At 43.6% G+C, this 18,583-nt stretch overlaps 1 protein-coding gene across 2 annotated transcripts in view; it reads right to left on the reverse strand.

The window, feature by feature from the left end:
* CENPU (centromere protein U) overlaps positions 1-10,846 on the reverse strand; it is an 86,319-nt gene extending 75,473 nt beyond the window's left edge. Inside the window, exons 1-3 of one of the 2 annotated variants that reach the window (XM_033943413.1) lie at positions 10,403-10,846; positions 3,306-3,445; positions 2,482-2,596 (exon numbers count right to left, since the gene is read on the reverse strand). In XM_033943413.1, the coding sequence (XP_033799304.1) occupies positions 2,482-2,596; positions 3,306-3,375 (185 nt within the window). In that variant the 5' untranslated portion in view covers positions 3,376-3,445; positions 10,403-10,846. The remainder of the gene's footprint in view (positions 1-2,481; positions 2,597-3,305; positions 3,446-10,402) is intronic. The other variant, XM_033943403.1, reaches the window with a different exon arrangement.
* Between the last annotated feature and the right edge of the window lie 7,737 nt (positions 10,847-18,583).

The raw sequence follows: 18,583 nt of genomic DNA on the forward strand, positions 1-18,583 counted from the left end.
GGACCCTCCTAAGCTCTATACCAAGAAATGGGGATCTTTACTAGGCCAATCTGTAGACCAAGCCCAGTGGCAACAGATTTTCTGTTCGTTTCTTAAGAGTATCCATAGCGAGTAATCTGGTCAAGAATGGATTCAAACAACTTTATCAGTGGTACTTAACCCCAGCAAGACTTCATCACATTAAAGCTAATATTACTGAGTTATGCTGGTGGGGCTGTGGGGAGCAAGGAACTTATCACATTTGGTGGCAATGCCCAAAAGTTAGGAGGTATTGGATTATATTTGCATGGTTCCAATTAAGAGATCTGGGCTGTAGCCTTCTGAATTGTCCACCAGAGGGAGTTCTAGCTAAATATCAAACTGGTTGCTTTTGTTGCAACGGCGGCCAGACTGGAATTGGCAGCCACCTGGAAACAGCCTGGAAATCCCACTAGACAACATGTGCAGCTTAGAGTGGACTATGTCAAAACTCACAGTAATGCACATGTCAAAATTCACAGTAACGCGCTAACAGTCTTCGGAACTTTTTGAAGACTTTGAATCCCTATATACAAGGTGCATTCATCTGGGTCGAGTGTGTAGAATGCTACTATTTGAAGCTATCAAGTTTCAAGTTTATTCTGTGACTTGATAAATCGCTTAATCAAATATTCTAAGCGATGTACACTTTAAATTTAACAATCCTCAACATTGCTCTCTAAGTTGCTGATGGCAAGGGGAGGGGGGATTGTTGGCTGATGTACTTATTGAATCTGTGAGAGCACTGTACCAAAGAAATAGAGCTCAGCTGTATAGCGTGATTATCATGCTGGCAACTCTGTAAGCAATGTTATGAAATATTTTCTGTTGATTGTTTGTTGTTTAACCTGTTAAAATAAAGATAAACAACCTGAAAAAGAAAATGACTGCAGATGGTGGATGATGAAATGCCATGTTTGCTAGTTGACTAACGAGCTGTGTTTTCAGTTAATCTGCTCTCAAAACAAACACATCCATCCTATTGATTAGCAATTCTATCTACTTTAGTTTCACCATTGTTACAATTACCCATACATAGCTTAAAGAACTTTAAATAACTCTCAAATTTAATTTTTTGTTGGTTTTGCAATTTTATAACTTCAATTATGGATCAAGTGATGATGTGAGTGGCAAGGTCATGTTCTCTTCGGTTCTTGGTCCCGTGCTGTTCCAGCTCCTAATTATCGCTTTTTAAGTGATTGTGCATCACTGGCAAACATTCTATATTGCACATATACCTCATGGACAGATAGATATCTTTCAACATCGGGAGGTGAAATGTCCAGGAAATTCACCCAAAAACTGAAACACACCAGCTGCGACTCAGCTGACAAGATGGCAAACTTGTCCCACTCCAACTTCTTTTGATTTCACAGAACGCCAGTTGTCTCAGCTTAGCTTTGCTGTCACCCGAGCATTAGAGCCCCAACTGACGAAACTCTCCAGTCAAGAGGGCTATTTGGAATCATTGCTTTTTAACACAGTTCATAGAGCTGGAGAGTTGCGTTTCTTCCTTGGAGGATTCCTCTCATGCAGCGACACCAGCCTTGGCTATTTTAGAATGCCGGTTTGCTGAACAGAAAGTGAAGCTGGAGGATATAAAGAATCGCTCCCAGCAGGGAAATTTGCGCTTTATTGGAGTGCCTGGAAGCCTTCCAGACCAAACCCTGGGACCACTGCTATTGCCATGGCTACAAAAAGAACTGCCATTGCCAGAGGATATGGGTCCATTGTGCTTGGAGTGCGCACATAGAATAGGCAGACAAAATGGCAATTAGCTGAGACCATCTGTTGTTATAGCGAAAGAACACAATTATCTTCACAAAGTTGAGCTGTTATGCAGTTACCAGGTGAAGGAGACTTTATGCTACAAAAAGAACTGCCATTGCCAGATCAAAAATGAAGTAGAGATAGGTAATTTTTTTGGCTACTGAGGGGTAGGGGGACAGGTCTGGGGCAAGTTTCTGAAGTAACTGATGGTGGTGCAAGATGGCTGCCTGCTGGAAGGAGGTCAGAAAGCCTTCTTTCCAAAACCTCTGCAACAGAATGAGCACTTCAAAGCTGCACTTATCTTAGTTGGTGAATGTATTGACTAAGATAGGTGCAAAATTTCTCAGGTCAAGGATCGTTTCTGCAATTATCTTTTCAAGTAGGTTTGGGCTGGGAGAGGGAGAAAAAAAAAATCCCCAGGCAGCATGAATGACCATTCATAGAACTAAATTCCAATTGAGTTGGAGAGAAAGGAGCACAAATAAACTGCTGAAATTAGAAAAAAAGGCAGCTACATTAAGGGCAGCCTCTAGAGAAGGTCCAAACCTCTGGGAATGAATTAAACACAGTTTATGCATGCTATTGAAAAGCATTGTGTTGGGCCGTTGGATACAGTGACACAAGTCCACTTTGTAGTGCAAGCTAACAATTACACTGAAGAACGTATTTTTTTTATTAAACATAGGAAATTACCTGCTCTCAGCTCCTGGCACTTGAGGCAAAGCTTTAGATATGTTTGGTGACACATTACTCTGTGTACATTCTTTCTCTAGCTGATCATCAACAGCAGTGCTGTGCAAAGGATGATCTGTAAAACCGTAATGGATAAAAGGGGGGGGGGGGAAAAATCACAAACCAACTCCATGATTCAACTGCTGATCTTATCTGCAATGAAAGTAAAGTGAAGAAAGCAAAGTTGTTCACCTGTAATAGGTGTTCTCTGAAAACACCAGTTCATGACTGCTTAAATTGCTTTGAATATTGATTGGCCCCAGTGTACTTGGATTTCAGCACAACCTTTGACAGTTCTGTATATGTGACTTATAAACTGAGTTCTTTGATAAGTGCTCTAAAATGATTGATTGGGTGGCAACAATGATTAGTGGTTGAGGGTCATCTGGAATAAGATGCTACACTTACCCCAGATGACTCATTTGCTCCCATGCAGAATCTTTGCTCCAGCACTGAACTGGAGAACAGATTTGGTGCTACAAGAAAAATAAAAAAAGCTGCCCCCAAATTTAGTATTTTGTTTAAATATTTGGAGCAACTTAAAATTTAGCTTCCTGGGCTCTCAGAGAGAAAATTCTCTCAGACTCATGATAAGCAGTGACCCGTCAAAATGATAAGCTAGGGCTAGAATCCCTGAAAAGTTTTTGATAAGGCCCGTTTTATATTGCCAGTATAAGCTAAAGCTTACACCAGGGGTCCAGAAAGAGATATCCAGTCTTCTGAGCTATCAGCAGACATAGAATCCCACCAAACCCAGTCCCAAGAGAGATCACACAGTTACTCACCATAGAACTCCTCAGGTTCCACATCCTCGGGAACCCGTAGAATTCTTGAGACGTCTGGACTCAGCAGCATTTTTCTAGACTGAGGCACCCTGTTTTGTCGCTCTGAGAATTTGCTGGAATGTCTTGCTCCTTTTTGAAGTCTACCATAAATGTAAAATAGACCTCAAACTTCTGGTCAAAACATGGTGTGTTTAATTTTGCTATAATGCCAGACATGCCAAGCAACAAGAACACAGATGTGTGTAAAATAAGGCCTCCAAGTCAGCCTGATAGCTCAACAGCAGTATATAAACACAGGCTCAGTGTCTTGACTTGAGTAAAGCTTCTCAAGCCAGCAGGGGCTAGGGATATTGATTGCAGTAGTAGTATTAGCATACACTAGAAATCAGAGTCCCAATTACTCACAACATTGACACTACAACAATTTGCTTTTAAATAATATCATTGTAAATGAACCATGCAATAATTTACCTAGGAAAACCATTTTGGAGACCACAGCTTTTTTAAAAAACCAACAGTATTTGTGTAATGCTGCAATGGTAGTAACTTAGCTTCTAATGCTAATAGAAAAGTGGGAAAAATGTATATATGTTGGGAATTTTAGGATTAGGAAAGGAATGGAAAACAAAACTGAGATTAAAAATCCTTTGTATTGCTCCATAATTTGACTGCACCTTGAATACCGTCACCACATCTCAAAAAGAGATAGGATGGAGTGTCCTAATGGTTAGAGCTACAGCCTCAGCACCCCGAGGTTGTGGGTTCAAACCTTGCACTACTCTTTGTGACCTTGGGAAAGTCACTTAATCCTCCATTTCCCCAGGTATGTCAGATAGATTGTTTTGCTTTCAAGCAGTGCTTTCCTCACGATTCTCCACACACTAGTTACTCTACGTATCTACTACCATAGGACTTTCAGGGACCCCTGAAGAAGACTGTCTTGTCGAAACACGGACCGTGTTGGGTCCTACGCTTTCAGCGAACTAGGTCCTTTAGGCTTTTTATGTGGATTAAGTGGTGCCTCACACAACGAACTTAATTGGTTCCAGGAGCAAGTTTGTTATGCGAAACGTTCGTTATGTGAAACGCGTTTTCCCATAAGAATACATGTAAAAAAAAATAATTCGTTCTGCAGCATAAAATATGTAAGATGACATAAAAAAAGATAAATTTTTGGTTATTATTTTTATTTAGATACATCTAAAAACATAATTGTTTTTTAAAACAACACACATTTTTTAAATTTAAAGACAGACTAAGTAGAGTCTAATTTTACAGTGAGAGAGGGCAGAGTCTCAGCGGCAAAAACTGGGACTTAACTGTTCATTTTTTTTTTTTTTTCTACCGTGTTTCCCCGATGATAAGGCAGGGCCATCAAATAAGACAGCCCCCCCTTTTTAGAAAAAAATGTAAAATAAGGCACCCCCCCCGCAAATAAGCCACCCACCGATACCTGCGCTTACCCGAATCGGGTGGTACGGTGGGTGACTCCGTGTGGTCCCTGGCACCCCCGACACGATCGGGGCAAGAGGGAGCTCAAGCCCTCTTGCCCCCCCCGACTCCCCGACACGATCGGGGCAAGAGGGAGCCCAAGCCCTCTTGCCCCCCGACTCCCCGACACGATCGGGGCAAGAGGGAGCCCAAGCCCTCTTGCCCCCCCGACTCCCCGCCACGATCGGGGCAAGAGGGAGCCCAAGCCCTCTTAACCCCCCCCCGACTCCCCGACACGATCGGGGCAAGAGGGAGCCCAAGCCCTCTTGCCCCCCGACTCCCCGACACGATCGGGGCAAGAGGGAGCCCAAGCCCTCTTGCCCCCCCCGACTCCCCGACACGATCGGGGCAAGAGGGAGCCCAAGCCCTCTTGCCCCCCCGACTCCCCGACACGATCGGGGCAAGAGGGAGCCCAAACCCTCTTGCCCCGCCGATTCCCCAACTCCCCGACAATATCGGGCCAGGAGGGAGCCCAAGTCCTCCTGGCCACGGCGACCCCCTAACCCCACCCTGCACTACATTACGGGCAGGAGGGATCCCAGGCCCTCCTGCCCTCGACGCAAACCCCCCCTCCCCCCAACGACCGCCCCCCCCCAAGAACCTCCGACCGCCCCCCCAGCCGACCCGCGACCCCCCCTGCCCGACCCCCACGACACCCCCAACCCCCTTCCCCGTACCTTTCTGTAGTTGGCCGGACAGACGGGAGCCAAACCCGCCTGTCCGGCAGGCAGCCAACGACGGAATGAGGCCGGATTGGCCCATCCGTCCCAAAGCTCCGCCTACTGGTGGGGCCTAAGGCGCCTGGGCCAATCAGAATAGGCCCGGGAGCCTTAGGTCCCTCCTGGGGGCAGGGCCTGAGGTTCTTGGGGGGGGGCGGTCGTTGGGGGGAGGGGGGGTTTGCGTCGAGGGCAGGAGGGCCTGGGATCCCTCCTGCCCGTAATGTAGTGCAGGGTGGGGTTAGGGGGTCGCCGTGGCCAGGAGGACTTGGGCTCCCTCCTGGCCCGATCGTGTCGGGGAGTCGGGGGGGCAAGAGGGCTTGGGCTCCCTCTTGCCCCGATCGTGTCGGGGAGTCGGGGGGGCAAGAGGGCTTGGGCTCCCTCTTGCCCCGATCGTGTCGGGGAGTCGGGGGGGCAAGAGGGCTTGAGCTCCCTCTTGCCCCGATCGTGTCGGGGAGTCGGTGGGGCAAGAGGGCTTGGGCTCCCTCTTGCCCCGATCGTGTCGGGGAGTAGGGGGGGCAAGAGGGCTTGGGCTCCCTCTTGCCCCGATCGTGTCGGGGAGTCGGGGGGGGGCAAGAGGGAGCCAGGCGGAGAGAGGGCAGTTAAGCGCAGTGCCTGCGCGGAAGGATGCAGCTCGGGCGACTTCGTTGTGTGAAACGAAGTTCGTTGTACGAATCAAGACATAAAGTTCGTTGTGCGCAGCGTTCGCTGTGCGAGGCGTCCGTTATGCGAGGCACCACTGTACTTTATTTTTATGTGGATTGCTTAATTGTACTTTTGGAACTTTGAAATTCTCAATAAAGTCCATTTCAGGAACATCGTCACTCCACAGTGTTTTTTGGTTTCTCATAGATTGTGAGCCCACCAGGACAGATAGGGACAAATGACTGAGTATCTGACTGTAAACTGCTTAGACAATTAATAGGCAGTATATAAATAAATATACTCTCTCTCAACTAAAACCATCTCCTACTCCTGTAAGGCTCCTTGGCAACTCCCTTATCACAGAGAACTAAAGCAGAAATGTCGAGCTCTGGAACGCAAATAGAAAATATCTAAATCCCCTATAGACAGACAGTCTTGGAAAATCAATATTAAGTTTTACAATACAGTACTAAAAAAAGCAAGGAAGAACTTCTACGGTGACAAAATCTCCAGATTCAACAACCAGAGTAGCACACTATTCAACATCTGGCGCTCCTTAACTTCCAAAAAAGACTCCACCTTGCTCCCCTCCTCTCCCCTCAGCCGATGTTCTAGCAAAATTCTTCAACGAAAAGGTCACTACCTTGAGATGCTTCTTCCCACCTACAGTCTCCTACAACTCTCTGGTGCCCACAGACTCCAATTCTACCCTAACGGTCTCCAACCCTATCCCAGCCGATAGATCCTGGACTACCTTTGAGCACGTATCTGAATCCTTGGTCTTCAAACTCTGCCTCAAACTGAAATCCTGCAACTGTTCCTTAGACCCATTCCCCTCCTACCTATACTAGAAAATTCCCGCACAGGCCATCTCATCTATTACCAAACTCATAAACTCCGCCCTACATTTGGGCCTTTTTTCCCCAGAAATGGGTCATATTGTCTTGACCCCACTACAGAAAAAAATCTGACCTAGACTCCTCCACACCATCCAGCTATCGCCCAATAGAAAACATCCCTCTCCTAACCAAGATGCTGGAGTCCATCATTTCTACCCAACTCTCATCATATTTAGAGAGAGTCTCCATTCTTCTACCTTACCAATATGGCTTTCATTCCAACTTCAGCACCGAATCCCTTCTGACCTCCTTAATCTCAAAGGTTCAACAACTTCATTCTCAAAATAAGTTCGCCGTCCTCCTACAATTCGACCTTTCCGCTGCTTTTGACGTTGTCCATCATGATATTCTAGTTCTCCAACTCTCTGAGATAGGCATTAACTTCACAGTCCTAGACTGGTTCTCAAAATTCCTACGTTCTTGTTCTTACACTGTCAACATGAATGGCACCTCGTCCACTCCCTGAAAACCTATATGTGGAGTCCCGCAAGGCTCACCTCTATCTCCTATTCTTTTCAACATCTATATGTCCTCCCTAAAACTCCTCCATCTATCCTCCCTTTGACAATGTTGCACACAGACATTTAATAAATAAACTGAGTCTGGGTCAGGAACTGGTTGAGTGGAAGGCGACAGAGGGTAGTGATCAATAGAGATTACTCTGAGGAAACGGATGTTACCAATGGTGTGCCTCAAGGTTTTGTTCGTGTGCCTATTCTTTTTAACATTTTTATAAATGATATTGCTGAAGGGCTGTCGGGTAAGATTTGCCTCTTTGCAGATGTTACCAAAATCTGCAATAGACACCCCAGATGGTGTGAATAACATGACGAAAGACCCAGTGAAGCTTGAATAATAGTCTGAAATTTGGCAGCTAAAATTTAATGCTAAAATATGCAGTCATGCATATGGGCTGCAAAAACCCAGTTTAGGGGGTGAAGAACCTATGTGCACAACAGTTTAGGGAGTGAAGAACTTATGTGCATGACAGAAGAGAGGGACTTGGGTGTGATTGTATGTGATAATCTTAAGGTGGCCAAAGGTGACGGCGAAAGCTAGGATGCTAGGGTGCATAGGGAGAGGTATGGCCAGTAGGAAAAATGAGGTATTGATGCCCCTGTATAAGACTTTTATGAGACCTCATTTAGAATATTGTCTACAATTCTGGAGGCTGCACCTTCAAAAAGATTTAAAAAGGATGGAATTGGTCCATAGGAAGGCTACTAAAATGGTGCATGGTCTTCGTCATAAGGCATATGGGGACAGACTTAAAGATCTCAATCTGTATACTTTGGAGGAAAGGCGGGAGAGGGGAGATATGATAAAGACGTTTAAATCAAAATAATTGAAAATGTCACTCACTAGCAGTGGACTCTTTCTCAGATCCCTCATTCAATACAAAAAGGTGGAGAAAAAGACTCAAGAAATAATTTGTCACGTAGCAATCATTGATGATTTAAACTGGCGTTATTTTTTCATTGGCAAAAAAACCTCACACCTAAAGGAATGTTGGTAAAACAAGATCTTGTAGGAGTTCGTGCCCTGCCGCCATTGTTGTAGCTATAACCTTGAACGCCTTTGAAAAGGAGAGTCTGTATGATACCGGTGGAGTTGGTTAAGCAACAGCAAGTGTTCTGGCACCAGAGCTAAGTTACTTTTTTAGGTTTTCTATTTTCCATCTGTAACTGCCTTTACAGTTTTGAATAGGCTTTTTGAAAAGTTTAATAAAAAGTTTAAAAAACCCCACAAAATTAAAAATATATTAGAAATATTACTCCTTACTGTGCACAGTAGTGGGTTTTGTATCTCTCTAGATCCCTACATTCCTTTTGGTGTGAGTTTTTTTACCAGTGACAAAAATAATGCTAGCTTAAAATCATCAATGATTGCTACGTGACAAATTTTTTCTTGAGGCTTTTTCTCCACCTTTTTGTATTGAATGAGGGATCTGAGAAAGAGTCCACTGCTAGCGAGTGACATTTTCAATTATTTTGGGTTTTCTGTCACTACAATTTATTCACTTGAGAGACATTTAACTTAAATACCTATGTGATGTAAATGTGTTTGAGCTGAGTCTCTTTCATTTGAAAGGAAGCTCTAGAACAGTGGTTCTTAACCCTATCTTAGGGGACCCCCAACCAGTTGGGTTTTCAGGATATCCCTATTGAATATGTATGAGAGAGATTTGCATATAATGGAGGAGACAGGCATGCAAATATGTCTTATGCATATTCATTAGAGATATCTTGAAAACCTAAATTGCTGGGGGGTCCCCCAGGACAGGGTTGAGAACCACTGCTCTAGAATGAGAGGGCATAGGACGAAGTTAAGAGGTGATAGGCTCAGGAGTAATCTAAGGGGAAAAATTTTTTTTATAGAAAGGGTGGTAGATACGTGGAAAAGTCTCCCAGAAGAGGTGGTGGAAACAGAGACTGTGTCTGAATTCAAGAAAGCCTGGGATAGGCATGTGGGATCTGAGAGAGAGAAAGAGATAATGGTTACTGCAGATGGGCAGTTTGGATGGGCCATTTGGCCTTTATCTGCCTCATGTTTCTGTAACTGCCCAGAAAAAGACATTAATATATTTTCTAGTAGACAGGAGTGTCATTCTAGACCAGTGTTCTTCAATGCAACCCCTGAAGGCCTCTGTGGTGGCCCTAAATCATTCTGGCTTTTTATCTGCTACACTTTGCCTCTTTACACAAGCTCATGGGGGGGGGGGGGGGGACACTGTCTGCTTGAAGAACAAGCATTTTAAAATGCCTACCTCCTTAAGGATACACTCAATAAAGTCTGAAGGCGTATTAGTAGAGCAGATATGATTGACACACCCTGTATAGCAGTGTCACAGCCTTGCATAGGAAGATATCTGGTGGCTCTCCTGCTCATTTAGGTCCAAAGTGGCCATGACTTAAAATTTAGTGAAGACCACTGTCCTAGACGAATCTTTAGCCTTAAGCCCCCAAACTAACTTTCAGGCACCCAACCGTCTCTCCTTCAAGAATAATTATTTTAAAATATTACATTTTTTGTGTTTATAAACTGCCACATTAACTGTATTTTATTTAGTGCGATGACTTTTCTTCCTTTAAATTACTTTGTATTCACATTTAAGGTATTTTGATTTTTTGTGGTGGGATGATTTTTGTTATAGTGAGTGACCACTGACAAAATGCTAAAAGACAGGTTTCAGCAGATACTAGAGCGAGGGAGGGGTTGGAGAAAAAAGTCAAGGCGAAATGGATGCAAGAAAAGGGGGAAGAAATAAGGAACATGTGGAAAAGAGACAAGAAATACTGAGTTGACAGAGGAGTAGTTAGCAACAGAAAAGACATGTTATTCTTACATCTTATCCTCTTGCTTCCAAACTTCACCACTGTGGCTAGCTGCAGTTATCACATTAAGAAAGCACAAACCACTTGGAAATAACTCCGATGATACCAGAGTGAGGCTTAGAACGCACTGGGAGCAATTTTGTAGGGCCAGAATGAGGCTTTAAATACAACGAAAGAGGCTATTGGAGTATCAGACTGAGGCTTGGAATTTAGCCGGAACAGCAGGCTGAATTTCGGAATACTCTTCGATTGAATACTGCCCAAACTGCCAAACCAAAAGTTTCCTGCCATCGGCCTTATAAACTAGCCTATAAGGGAAACCTGCTTAACTAGCAACACTGGTCAGATGTTAGGAAACTCCCCAATAAAACAGCCACTTGCAGAACAACACAGTTTGAAACTACCGGCCTCCCAGCATGCCCCGGTCTGTGTGCGAGCGCGCGAAGGTTTGTTTTAAGAAAAAGTCTGAGATTGGCTCCAGGGATGGTGGAACGGCTTGAGATGTCCACAAGTACGTCATGCAGTCCTGTCCTATCGCCTGCCTTCGCTCGGTTTGTATGTGTCGGCGTGCGCATATACAATTGCGACTTGCGTCAGAGCGGATCTAATAGGAGTCGCCAATTATTTGATTGTTCCTAAAGCTCCGTTGTTAGGGGACGACATCATTTGCAGAAAATAAACCGCAAGTTTACTCGTCTAAGAAGAGAAGAAAAACCCGATTGATTTATTGATTTTCAAATTGAAATTACCAAGTATAACTTGTACAGAAAGCAATATTGGCTACTATATATACATCAAATAATACATTAAAAAAAGCAAAAGAATAATACGTCTTTGCTAATTATGCTTAAGTCCTCAATAATGGGATCCATAATAATACAATTTAGCGAGAAAATAAGACAAATTAACTAAACGTACATTTTAGTTTAAAGCATAATAATGGCTATAACGTTGAGTACAGGAGTTAGATTCCTTAATCAATAGGGCTTAAGATTTTTCTAGCTCCAGACGGGACAGCACTAAAAAAGATGTCAACTGATTTGGCTCAAAGAAGACATATTTAACAGTGTGGTAACATACTAAACACTTACAAGGATGTCTAAGTAAAAAGTAGCACCCAAAGATACAACCCCCGGTTTCATCAAAATGAAACCGGGGGTTGTATCTTCTGAGCTTCTGAGTCTCCGTAAAAAATCAGGTAACATTTGTAGTTTAAATCCCATGAATTCTTTCTATTTTTAAAAGAAAAGTTTTAACAACCAAACTTTGTCAATAGAAAGAGCTACAGCTATAATCAAAGTAGTTGGCACTGCTGCCTCTTTATCTGATTTCTCCAATACATTTAATAATTCTTGGTCGAGATTTTTTTTTAGATTGATTTTTGTCAGATACCTCTTAAACATTTCCCTAGGCGTTACCAATGTTAGCCTAGTGAAATTAATCAGCCTTAAGTGATTATATCTAGAATTATTTTCCAGCTTCCTCCTAAGGCTAATATTTATTGTCTTTCATTAAACTTTCTTGTAATTGCTGGAAGTTTTTATTTCCTGTTCAAATTTCTGAACAGAGGAGTTAGAAGCAGTCACTTCACTTTTCAAATCTTTCAACTCTTTCATATATATGTTCACATAAACATAATTTCCCTTCAATTTGTTGAAAATTTGGGCTTATGATCTTTACCAGGCCGGCCATAAGATCCCATAAAGACTCCGGGGTTACTTCTGAAGGTTTTTCCAAAGAAATTAAAGGGCGAGTAGTGAAATAGTGCTCACTAGGCTGTTGCACCACTTGTCATTGTCCCGGCTGGCTCAATCCACCCTCTGACGTTGAAATTGTCCCAGAAACTTCAATAGGGCTCACAATTACATGAGCTCCTAGTTCCAAACTCTCTGATATACTGTTGCTTGCCTCAGGAGAGTGAATAACCCCTACCTCTAGGGTTTTTGAGCCCCTTGGAGAGCTGGTAGTCTGAGGCTGCAGGGGTTGCACCCTTAGTCGAGTGCTTAGAGTTGTTTCTAGCCCAAGAGGAACCGCCATGGTCTCGCTCATTCCCTGTGTCAGCGGGCTGCTCTCAGACGCTGCCAAAGCTCCTTGTATCCGCCTAAATAGCTCTTCAATATTGCCGAGACCAAGGATCTCATTGGGCCACGAAGCACCAGCATCGCTCCGGCCTCATTTCGGCATTCTGGTAAGAAAAAATGTTCCACTGCAAGAATAATCAATTTTTTAGAAGAGCGGTTCCTCAGTGCGTCTAGCCTAACGCCATCTTTGATCCAGAAGCTAAAAACCAATTTAAGCAGGCAAGAACCGCTCCTGACCACTTAAATCGCTTACTGCCATTTAAGTGGGGAAATGCAGCGGCCCATAGACTACCCAACTAAAAAGTGTGCAGTGCAGGGGTGGCACTGGAGAGGATCACCCAGGTATGCAGGTGGCAGCACTTCAGTACTGGTAGGATAGGAGAGTTTGAGGAGAGTGGGCGTAGTAGTTAGAGCGACAGCCTTACTTAATCCTTCACAGCCCCAGGTACAGTAGATAGGACAGATAGGGAACATGCTCGAGTACCTGATTTGTAACTATTCCTCCCTCCCATTCTACAGCACGAGCAGCTGCACGCAGTACTGGAAGAGACAGTCCCTTCTCAAAAGAGCTTTTACAATCTAAACCAGGGGTGTCCAACCTTTTGGCTTCCCTGGGCTGCATTAGCCAAAAAACACATTTTCTGGGGCCGTGCAAACACTGCAGCAAGACAGAGGAGGGAGCTGGCAAGACAGTAAACACCCAGGGGCAGCAGAGGAAAACACTGCATCGCCCTCAACCGGGGCCACACAAAATACTTCACGGGACTGCAGGTTGGACACCCCTGATCTAAACTATGACAAACAAGAGCCAGGGCAGCTTAATATAAAGTATTCTAGTCCTAAAGGGACATACAAAGGGAGGAAGAGGTAGCGAGGGTAAGAACTACAGCAGAAATGATAAATAGATATTGTGTATTATAAATTGGAAGCATTAGGGTTAGGACCTAACTGCAGCTTCAAAGCTTCAAAAAAAGTGGACTTTGAGCCTGGAGACCTGCAGATATGGCACCTCACATATAGCACAGTAAAATGGAAGGATCATAATTGGGAGTAGAGGGGAAGGGTACAGATAAGAGAGATTTACTCAAAGAACAGTAGTCCTAGGGCAGGGTCTAGGGAGAGATGAGATAATGAGGAGCTGTAGAGTAGAGGTCCCAGTTCTAATCAAATCACTTTGGGTGAATCTATTCATTTCCAGAAAAAAAACCAGACCCACTGATTCATGTGGCCCATTGCTGCCACTCTGTTTTGCACAGGGCTGGTGGGGCTTTCCTCTGCCGGAGTCCTTCCATCTAATGTAACATCCTGTTTCATGAAACAGGAAATTACATCAGAACAAAAGACTTGTGCAAAGGGAACGCCTGAGCCAGCCTGTGTGCGCAGATCAGCAGTAAGATGAGCCTACATCTCCCTGGCTTCTCTTACTCTAAATCGAGTTTTGACTTTTATATTTTACTAGCTGGCTTTCCCTTTCCTGGAATCAATCCTGTCACCAACAGCATTTATCTAATTCCTTCTCCTGGCCCCGTATCTACCTTTAAGTCGGTGTACAATTTGTTGCCGAGCACTAGTAGCGAATGCGATTCACAGAGCTACCCTGCCATTAGTCCAGGTATCTTCTTTCCATTGTAGCCACCCCAGTAGAAACAGAAAGTTGTCACTGAGTCCAGTCCGCAGTAAAAAGATGCCTGGACTATGGGTGGCAGGAGAACTCTGTGGATTGCTAGATTTGCTACTGCCATCGGCAACATGTTTTATAACAAAATAAAGCTAGAGTGAGAAGGAGAGATGATGATAGAGATATGGACTTGGTGGAGGAGGGCAAAATGGGGAGAGGGAGAGATGAACAGAGAGATAGCAGAGGGACCCAACAGCTGAAGGCAGGCTGCTGAAACCTGAATTGATGCACATCAAGCCACAACATTTAGGGATTAGGGAAGTGTATCCCAACTGTGTGCCTCCTGAGATTTCAGGTGTGCCGCAGCACACTGGAGAGATGAATCAAATTGAAAAATCGATTCAACAAGATGAATCGAATCAAAATATTTTTTCCTGAATTGGGCAGCACTACTGTAGTGGAGAGTGTGCTTGCAGGCAGGGCTGGTTTTAGACATGCTGGGGCCCAGGACAGAAATTAAGAAAGGCACCCTTCTTTCGGTCCTTCTCCCAGTTTCCCCATGGACCATTAGTACCATATATGTGTAAAACAGATTTAAATGACTTCTTCACACACAAAACAGACAGACCTTCACTAAATACAGAACACTAGATTACAAATTAGAAATATGAATACCAAAACTGAACTAGAAACCCCAAAACATTAAACTTCGTAAGTATTCTAAACACAATCAGTGATATAACCATGAGAGGGGGCTGGGCCTCCCACTTTGAGCATAGGCCTCCTCAAAATGAACATCTCCCTTGCTGTAGCTGGTGGTGATCCCCCAAGCCTTACCAGCAGATGACCACCTCCTCCCCTTCCTCAGGTGCAGAGACCAGAACTTTCCAGGTTCTGCAGCATGCAACAGTATTTCAGAGCTACTGCTGCCTCTCCACCCCCTTGGCTTTCATGCAGGCATGCATGAAAGCAGTGGCAGCTTGATGATACAGCCACTAGCTGCAAAGCTTGGAGATTTCTGGTTCTGGACCAGAAGTCTTCAGTTGGTCGGGCTTGGGGGGATGCCCATCATCTCATGTATTTATATTTTGCATTCAGGTGGGGAGAAAATTTGGTGCCCAGCCACACATTTTGGGCTCCAGCCACCTCCCCCCCACAAAAAGAAAAAAAAAGAGGCATGTGGCTATGCCACTGAATAAAATACAAATATATTGGTGATGTACATAGCTCAAAGCTAACGTATTCAGTTAATAAATTCAAAATAAAACATTTTTTTCTACCTTGTTTGGACAATTTGTTTTTCTAGCATCTTGCTCCTAGTTTCTTTCTGATTTTTGTCTATCTTCTAATTCTATTTCCAGTGTCTGCTGTCCATTTTTTTCTCCTCTCTTGCTCCATTCCCTCAATATGCTCATCTATAAAATATTGATTTTTCCCTTTCAACTTTCCTCCTTTTTTTTCTGCCTTTCCACTCAAATCTCACACTCTCATCCTCTTTTTAAAATTTTCAGCTTACCAATTTCCTGTCTCCTATTTCCTTTTATCTACTCCCCATTACCACCACTATACTCATTGCTCTCTCATCTTGTCCTCTTCCATGACTCAGCACTTCCAGAATCCCCTTCCTCTCTCTCATCGGCAATATCTCCTTGTCCTTTTCTCACCATCCCCTAGCATCTTATCTCACCTCTCTTGCCTCCTATGGATCCATCTCTCCCTCTCTTTTGTTCTCTCCCTCCTTGATGCTGAACAATGGGAGAGAGGGAAAAAATAAAGAGATGCTGCATCTTTCTTTCCCTTCCACCCCTAAACCTACCATTTCTCTTTCCCTCCATACTCTTCTTCCATCCCAAGGTCCAATTTTTCTCTCTCTCTTCCCAACTGCCCTTCCATCCCATCTCTCTCCCTGCCTCCCCCAGGTTCACCATCTCTCCTTTCTAACCATCCTATCCTCCAATATCGCTCCCTCTCTCTACACCACCCCTAGGTCCACCATCTCTGCCTTTCTCTTCCCAACTGTCCTTCCTTCAAGTATATTTCCCTTTTCCGTCATAGCACCCCCTGTCCAATTTCTCTGCCTCCAGATCACTGCGCACCATCTCTCTCCCTAGTACTCTGTTTCTGGCCCTAGAAGTTCTTCCCTTCACATACCCTCCCAACAAAAAGTCTTGCACTTCTTTGAAACTCCTCCTGCATTCTACTTTAAAAAAAAAAAAAAAAAAGTTGGTTCAAAGGGCTTCCTGGCCCAGTATGTCCTCCCCTTCTAAGGTGAGAAGGGAGGGGGAGGAGAGAGAGAGAATCCTGTACAGGTGACAGATGAAGAGCCCCCCCCCCGGAAATCCCCTAACATATTAGACCAATAAACACAACTAAAGGCCTAAGATGGCTGAGAATGCTTGACTAAAACTGTTAAGCCTTTGCACAATCTATGCTTGTTGAAATCAGCAAGCCAAGCGAAACTTATGCTAAAAATGAGCAAGTAAAACGAAACTTATTCTTTTACATGGCAACTGGTGTCACATCTGCTGTAATGCCATACGAACAGGGAAGTGAACCTGAGAAGGATGAGGATATGTCTTGAACAAGAATACAAAAATTAATTATTTGCGAGATATATCCTGGAATGGGCGGATTCTTATCAGACACTTTGCTCAAACTTGAGTTGATATTAAAATGACATTTGCTGGGAATAGATAGTTATTTTAGTAAACAGGACATGCGTATGGTATGACACAGATATTATAAACCAATTAATAAAACTGATAAATATAATGATGTTTGTAAGTGACCAATAAAAACTAACAATATGATATGTGCCAACGTGGCCTCAAGCTAAGAATTGTATAAGAGACAGCTTTTGTGATTATAAAAACAGGACAGACATCCAGGTATACTCAAGCGCTCGAGGCATACTATCTGTCAGCTCCATATGGTTTAAAGATTTGTTCTTGTAACTTGATTGTTAATAAAATAAATATATATTAATTATAACAGCATATTGAGTTTCTGTGAAGCCAGGTATTGAAAGCCGTAAACAGGCAGTTTTCCAGCGGCTTTTCTCAAAAGGGCACCAGTCTGACATTAGTCACCTTCATTCAACTTATCCATTTTAGTTGCAGGGAACTGGTGGCCACCCTCTGTGCTTTCCTTTTGCTGCGGTCCACACAGGTGGAAAACAGAAACTGCATCATTGGGGGCAGACCATGACAGAAGGAAATCGGGGAGGGAGGCCACAGGCTACATTTCAGTCATTGCCACAGCCACTAGTTCCCTGCAACAAAAAATGGTTGGAAAAGTTGTCAGAGCAGCTTGCTTAGAAGGGGGGCTGCCCTGTTTGTAGATCAGTAAGAGGAGTTTGAACTGTATTATTCTATCATGCAGAGCTCTTGAGCAGGACTGTTCTCAACCTTTGATCCATGTTCTTTGACTTAAGACTCTTAGGGACCCCTGAGGAAGACAGGGTTATCGAAACACGGACTGTGGTGGATCCACAGTCATCTTATGGGTCATAGACATTTTATTATGTGGATTTTATGACTATCTTCAATAAAGCCTACATCTTGGACATCTTCTAGTGTTTGTTTTGTTACAAATTAACATACATGGAGTGGAACGTACCAGAGGAGTTTCAGATTTGGTTGTTTATACGTACATATATGGGTTACAGTAGGATGACAGAGTGAGGCAGTTCAGAGGAGTTGCAAATTTGGTTATTAATATAGGCTTATGTTTCAGATAGTATTGCTGCTTAACAATGCATTTGAACACATATGTTTGGAAAGGATTCAGAGTTAAAAGTCCTGGGCAAGTAGGTGGGAAGGGGGATTTGTTTAGAGATGTTTGGGGCTTGCATAGAACTAAAACTAGACACTGGCACTGGTTCTTTGTTCATTTTGAATTTTATAATAAAAGAAAAAATATACAAGTGGAAATAAAGAAGTAAATAAGAAAACAGGTAAATAAATGGGTGGGGCATGGGCAGGGCTAGGGGGCCCAGTGTACTTGTGTACCTAGGGGCCCCTCAAGGAATTAATCTTGCCGTGTGTGCCTGTCTGAATCCAAATTGATATGGATTCAGGCAACCCACATCCTCAAATGCAGATTTGTTAATACTATTTTTTCCAAAAGTTTCCCCACTGAATGTCACAGTAGAAATAATTCAAAATTAACCAATTGATTAGAGTCAATATCTTCCTTCAATATGGTTGTCAATTGTTTATTTTCATCTGGAAATACATGGTCTGACATTAAGTTCATGAACTTGTCACTGTGCACTTACATTGGCAGCACTGTAGAAACGGCTCAGTATGGTTTTATAACCTTGCTATACCGGTGTCTCACAGCTGTGTTTGCATCAACATAGTGGTGTGTTGCCAAGTGGCATTCATAATGGTTTTGTGTGATGTCAAGAGCTTGAATTAGAGCAATGAACAAACATTAAATTTCTTGTTAAACTTAGCAATAATGGAAGCGAAATCAGGACTATGTTAGTC

This window comes from Geotrypetes seraphini, chromosome 1, assembly GCF_902459505.1.
Source record: "Geotrypetes seraphini chromosome 1, aGeoSer1.1, whole genome shotgun sequence".
NCBI lineage: Eukaryota > Metazoa > Chordata > Amphibia > Gymnophiona > Dermophiidae > Geotrypetes > Geotrypetes seraphini.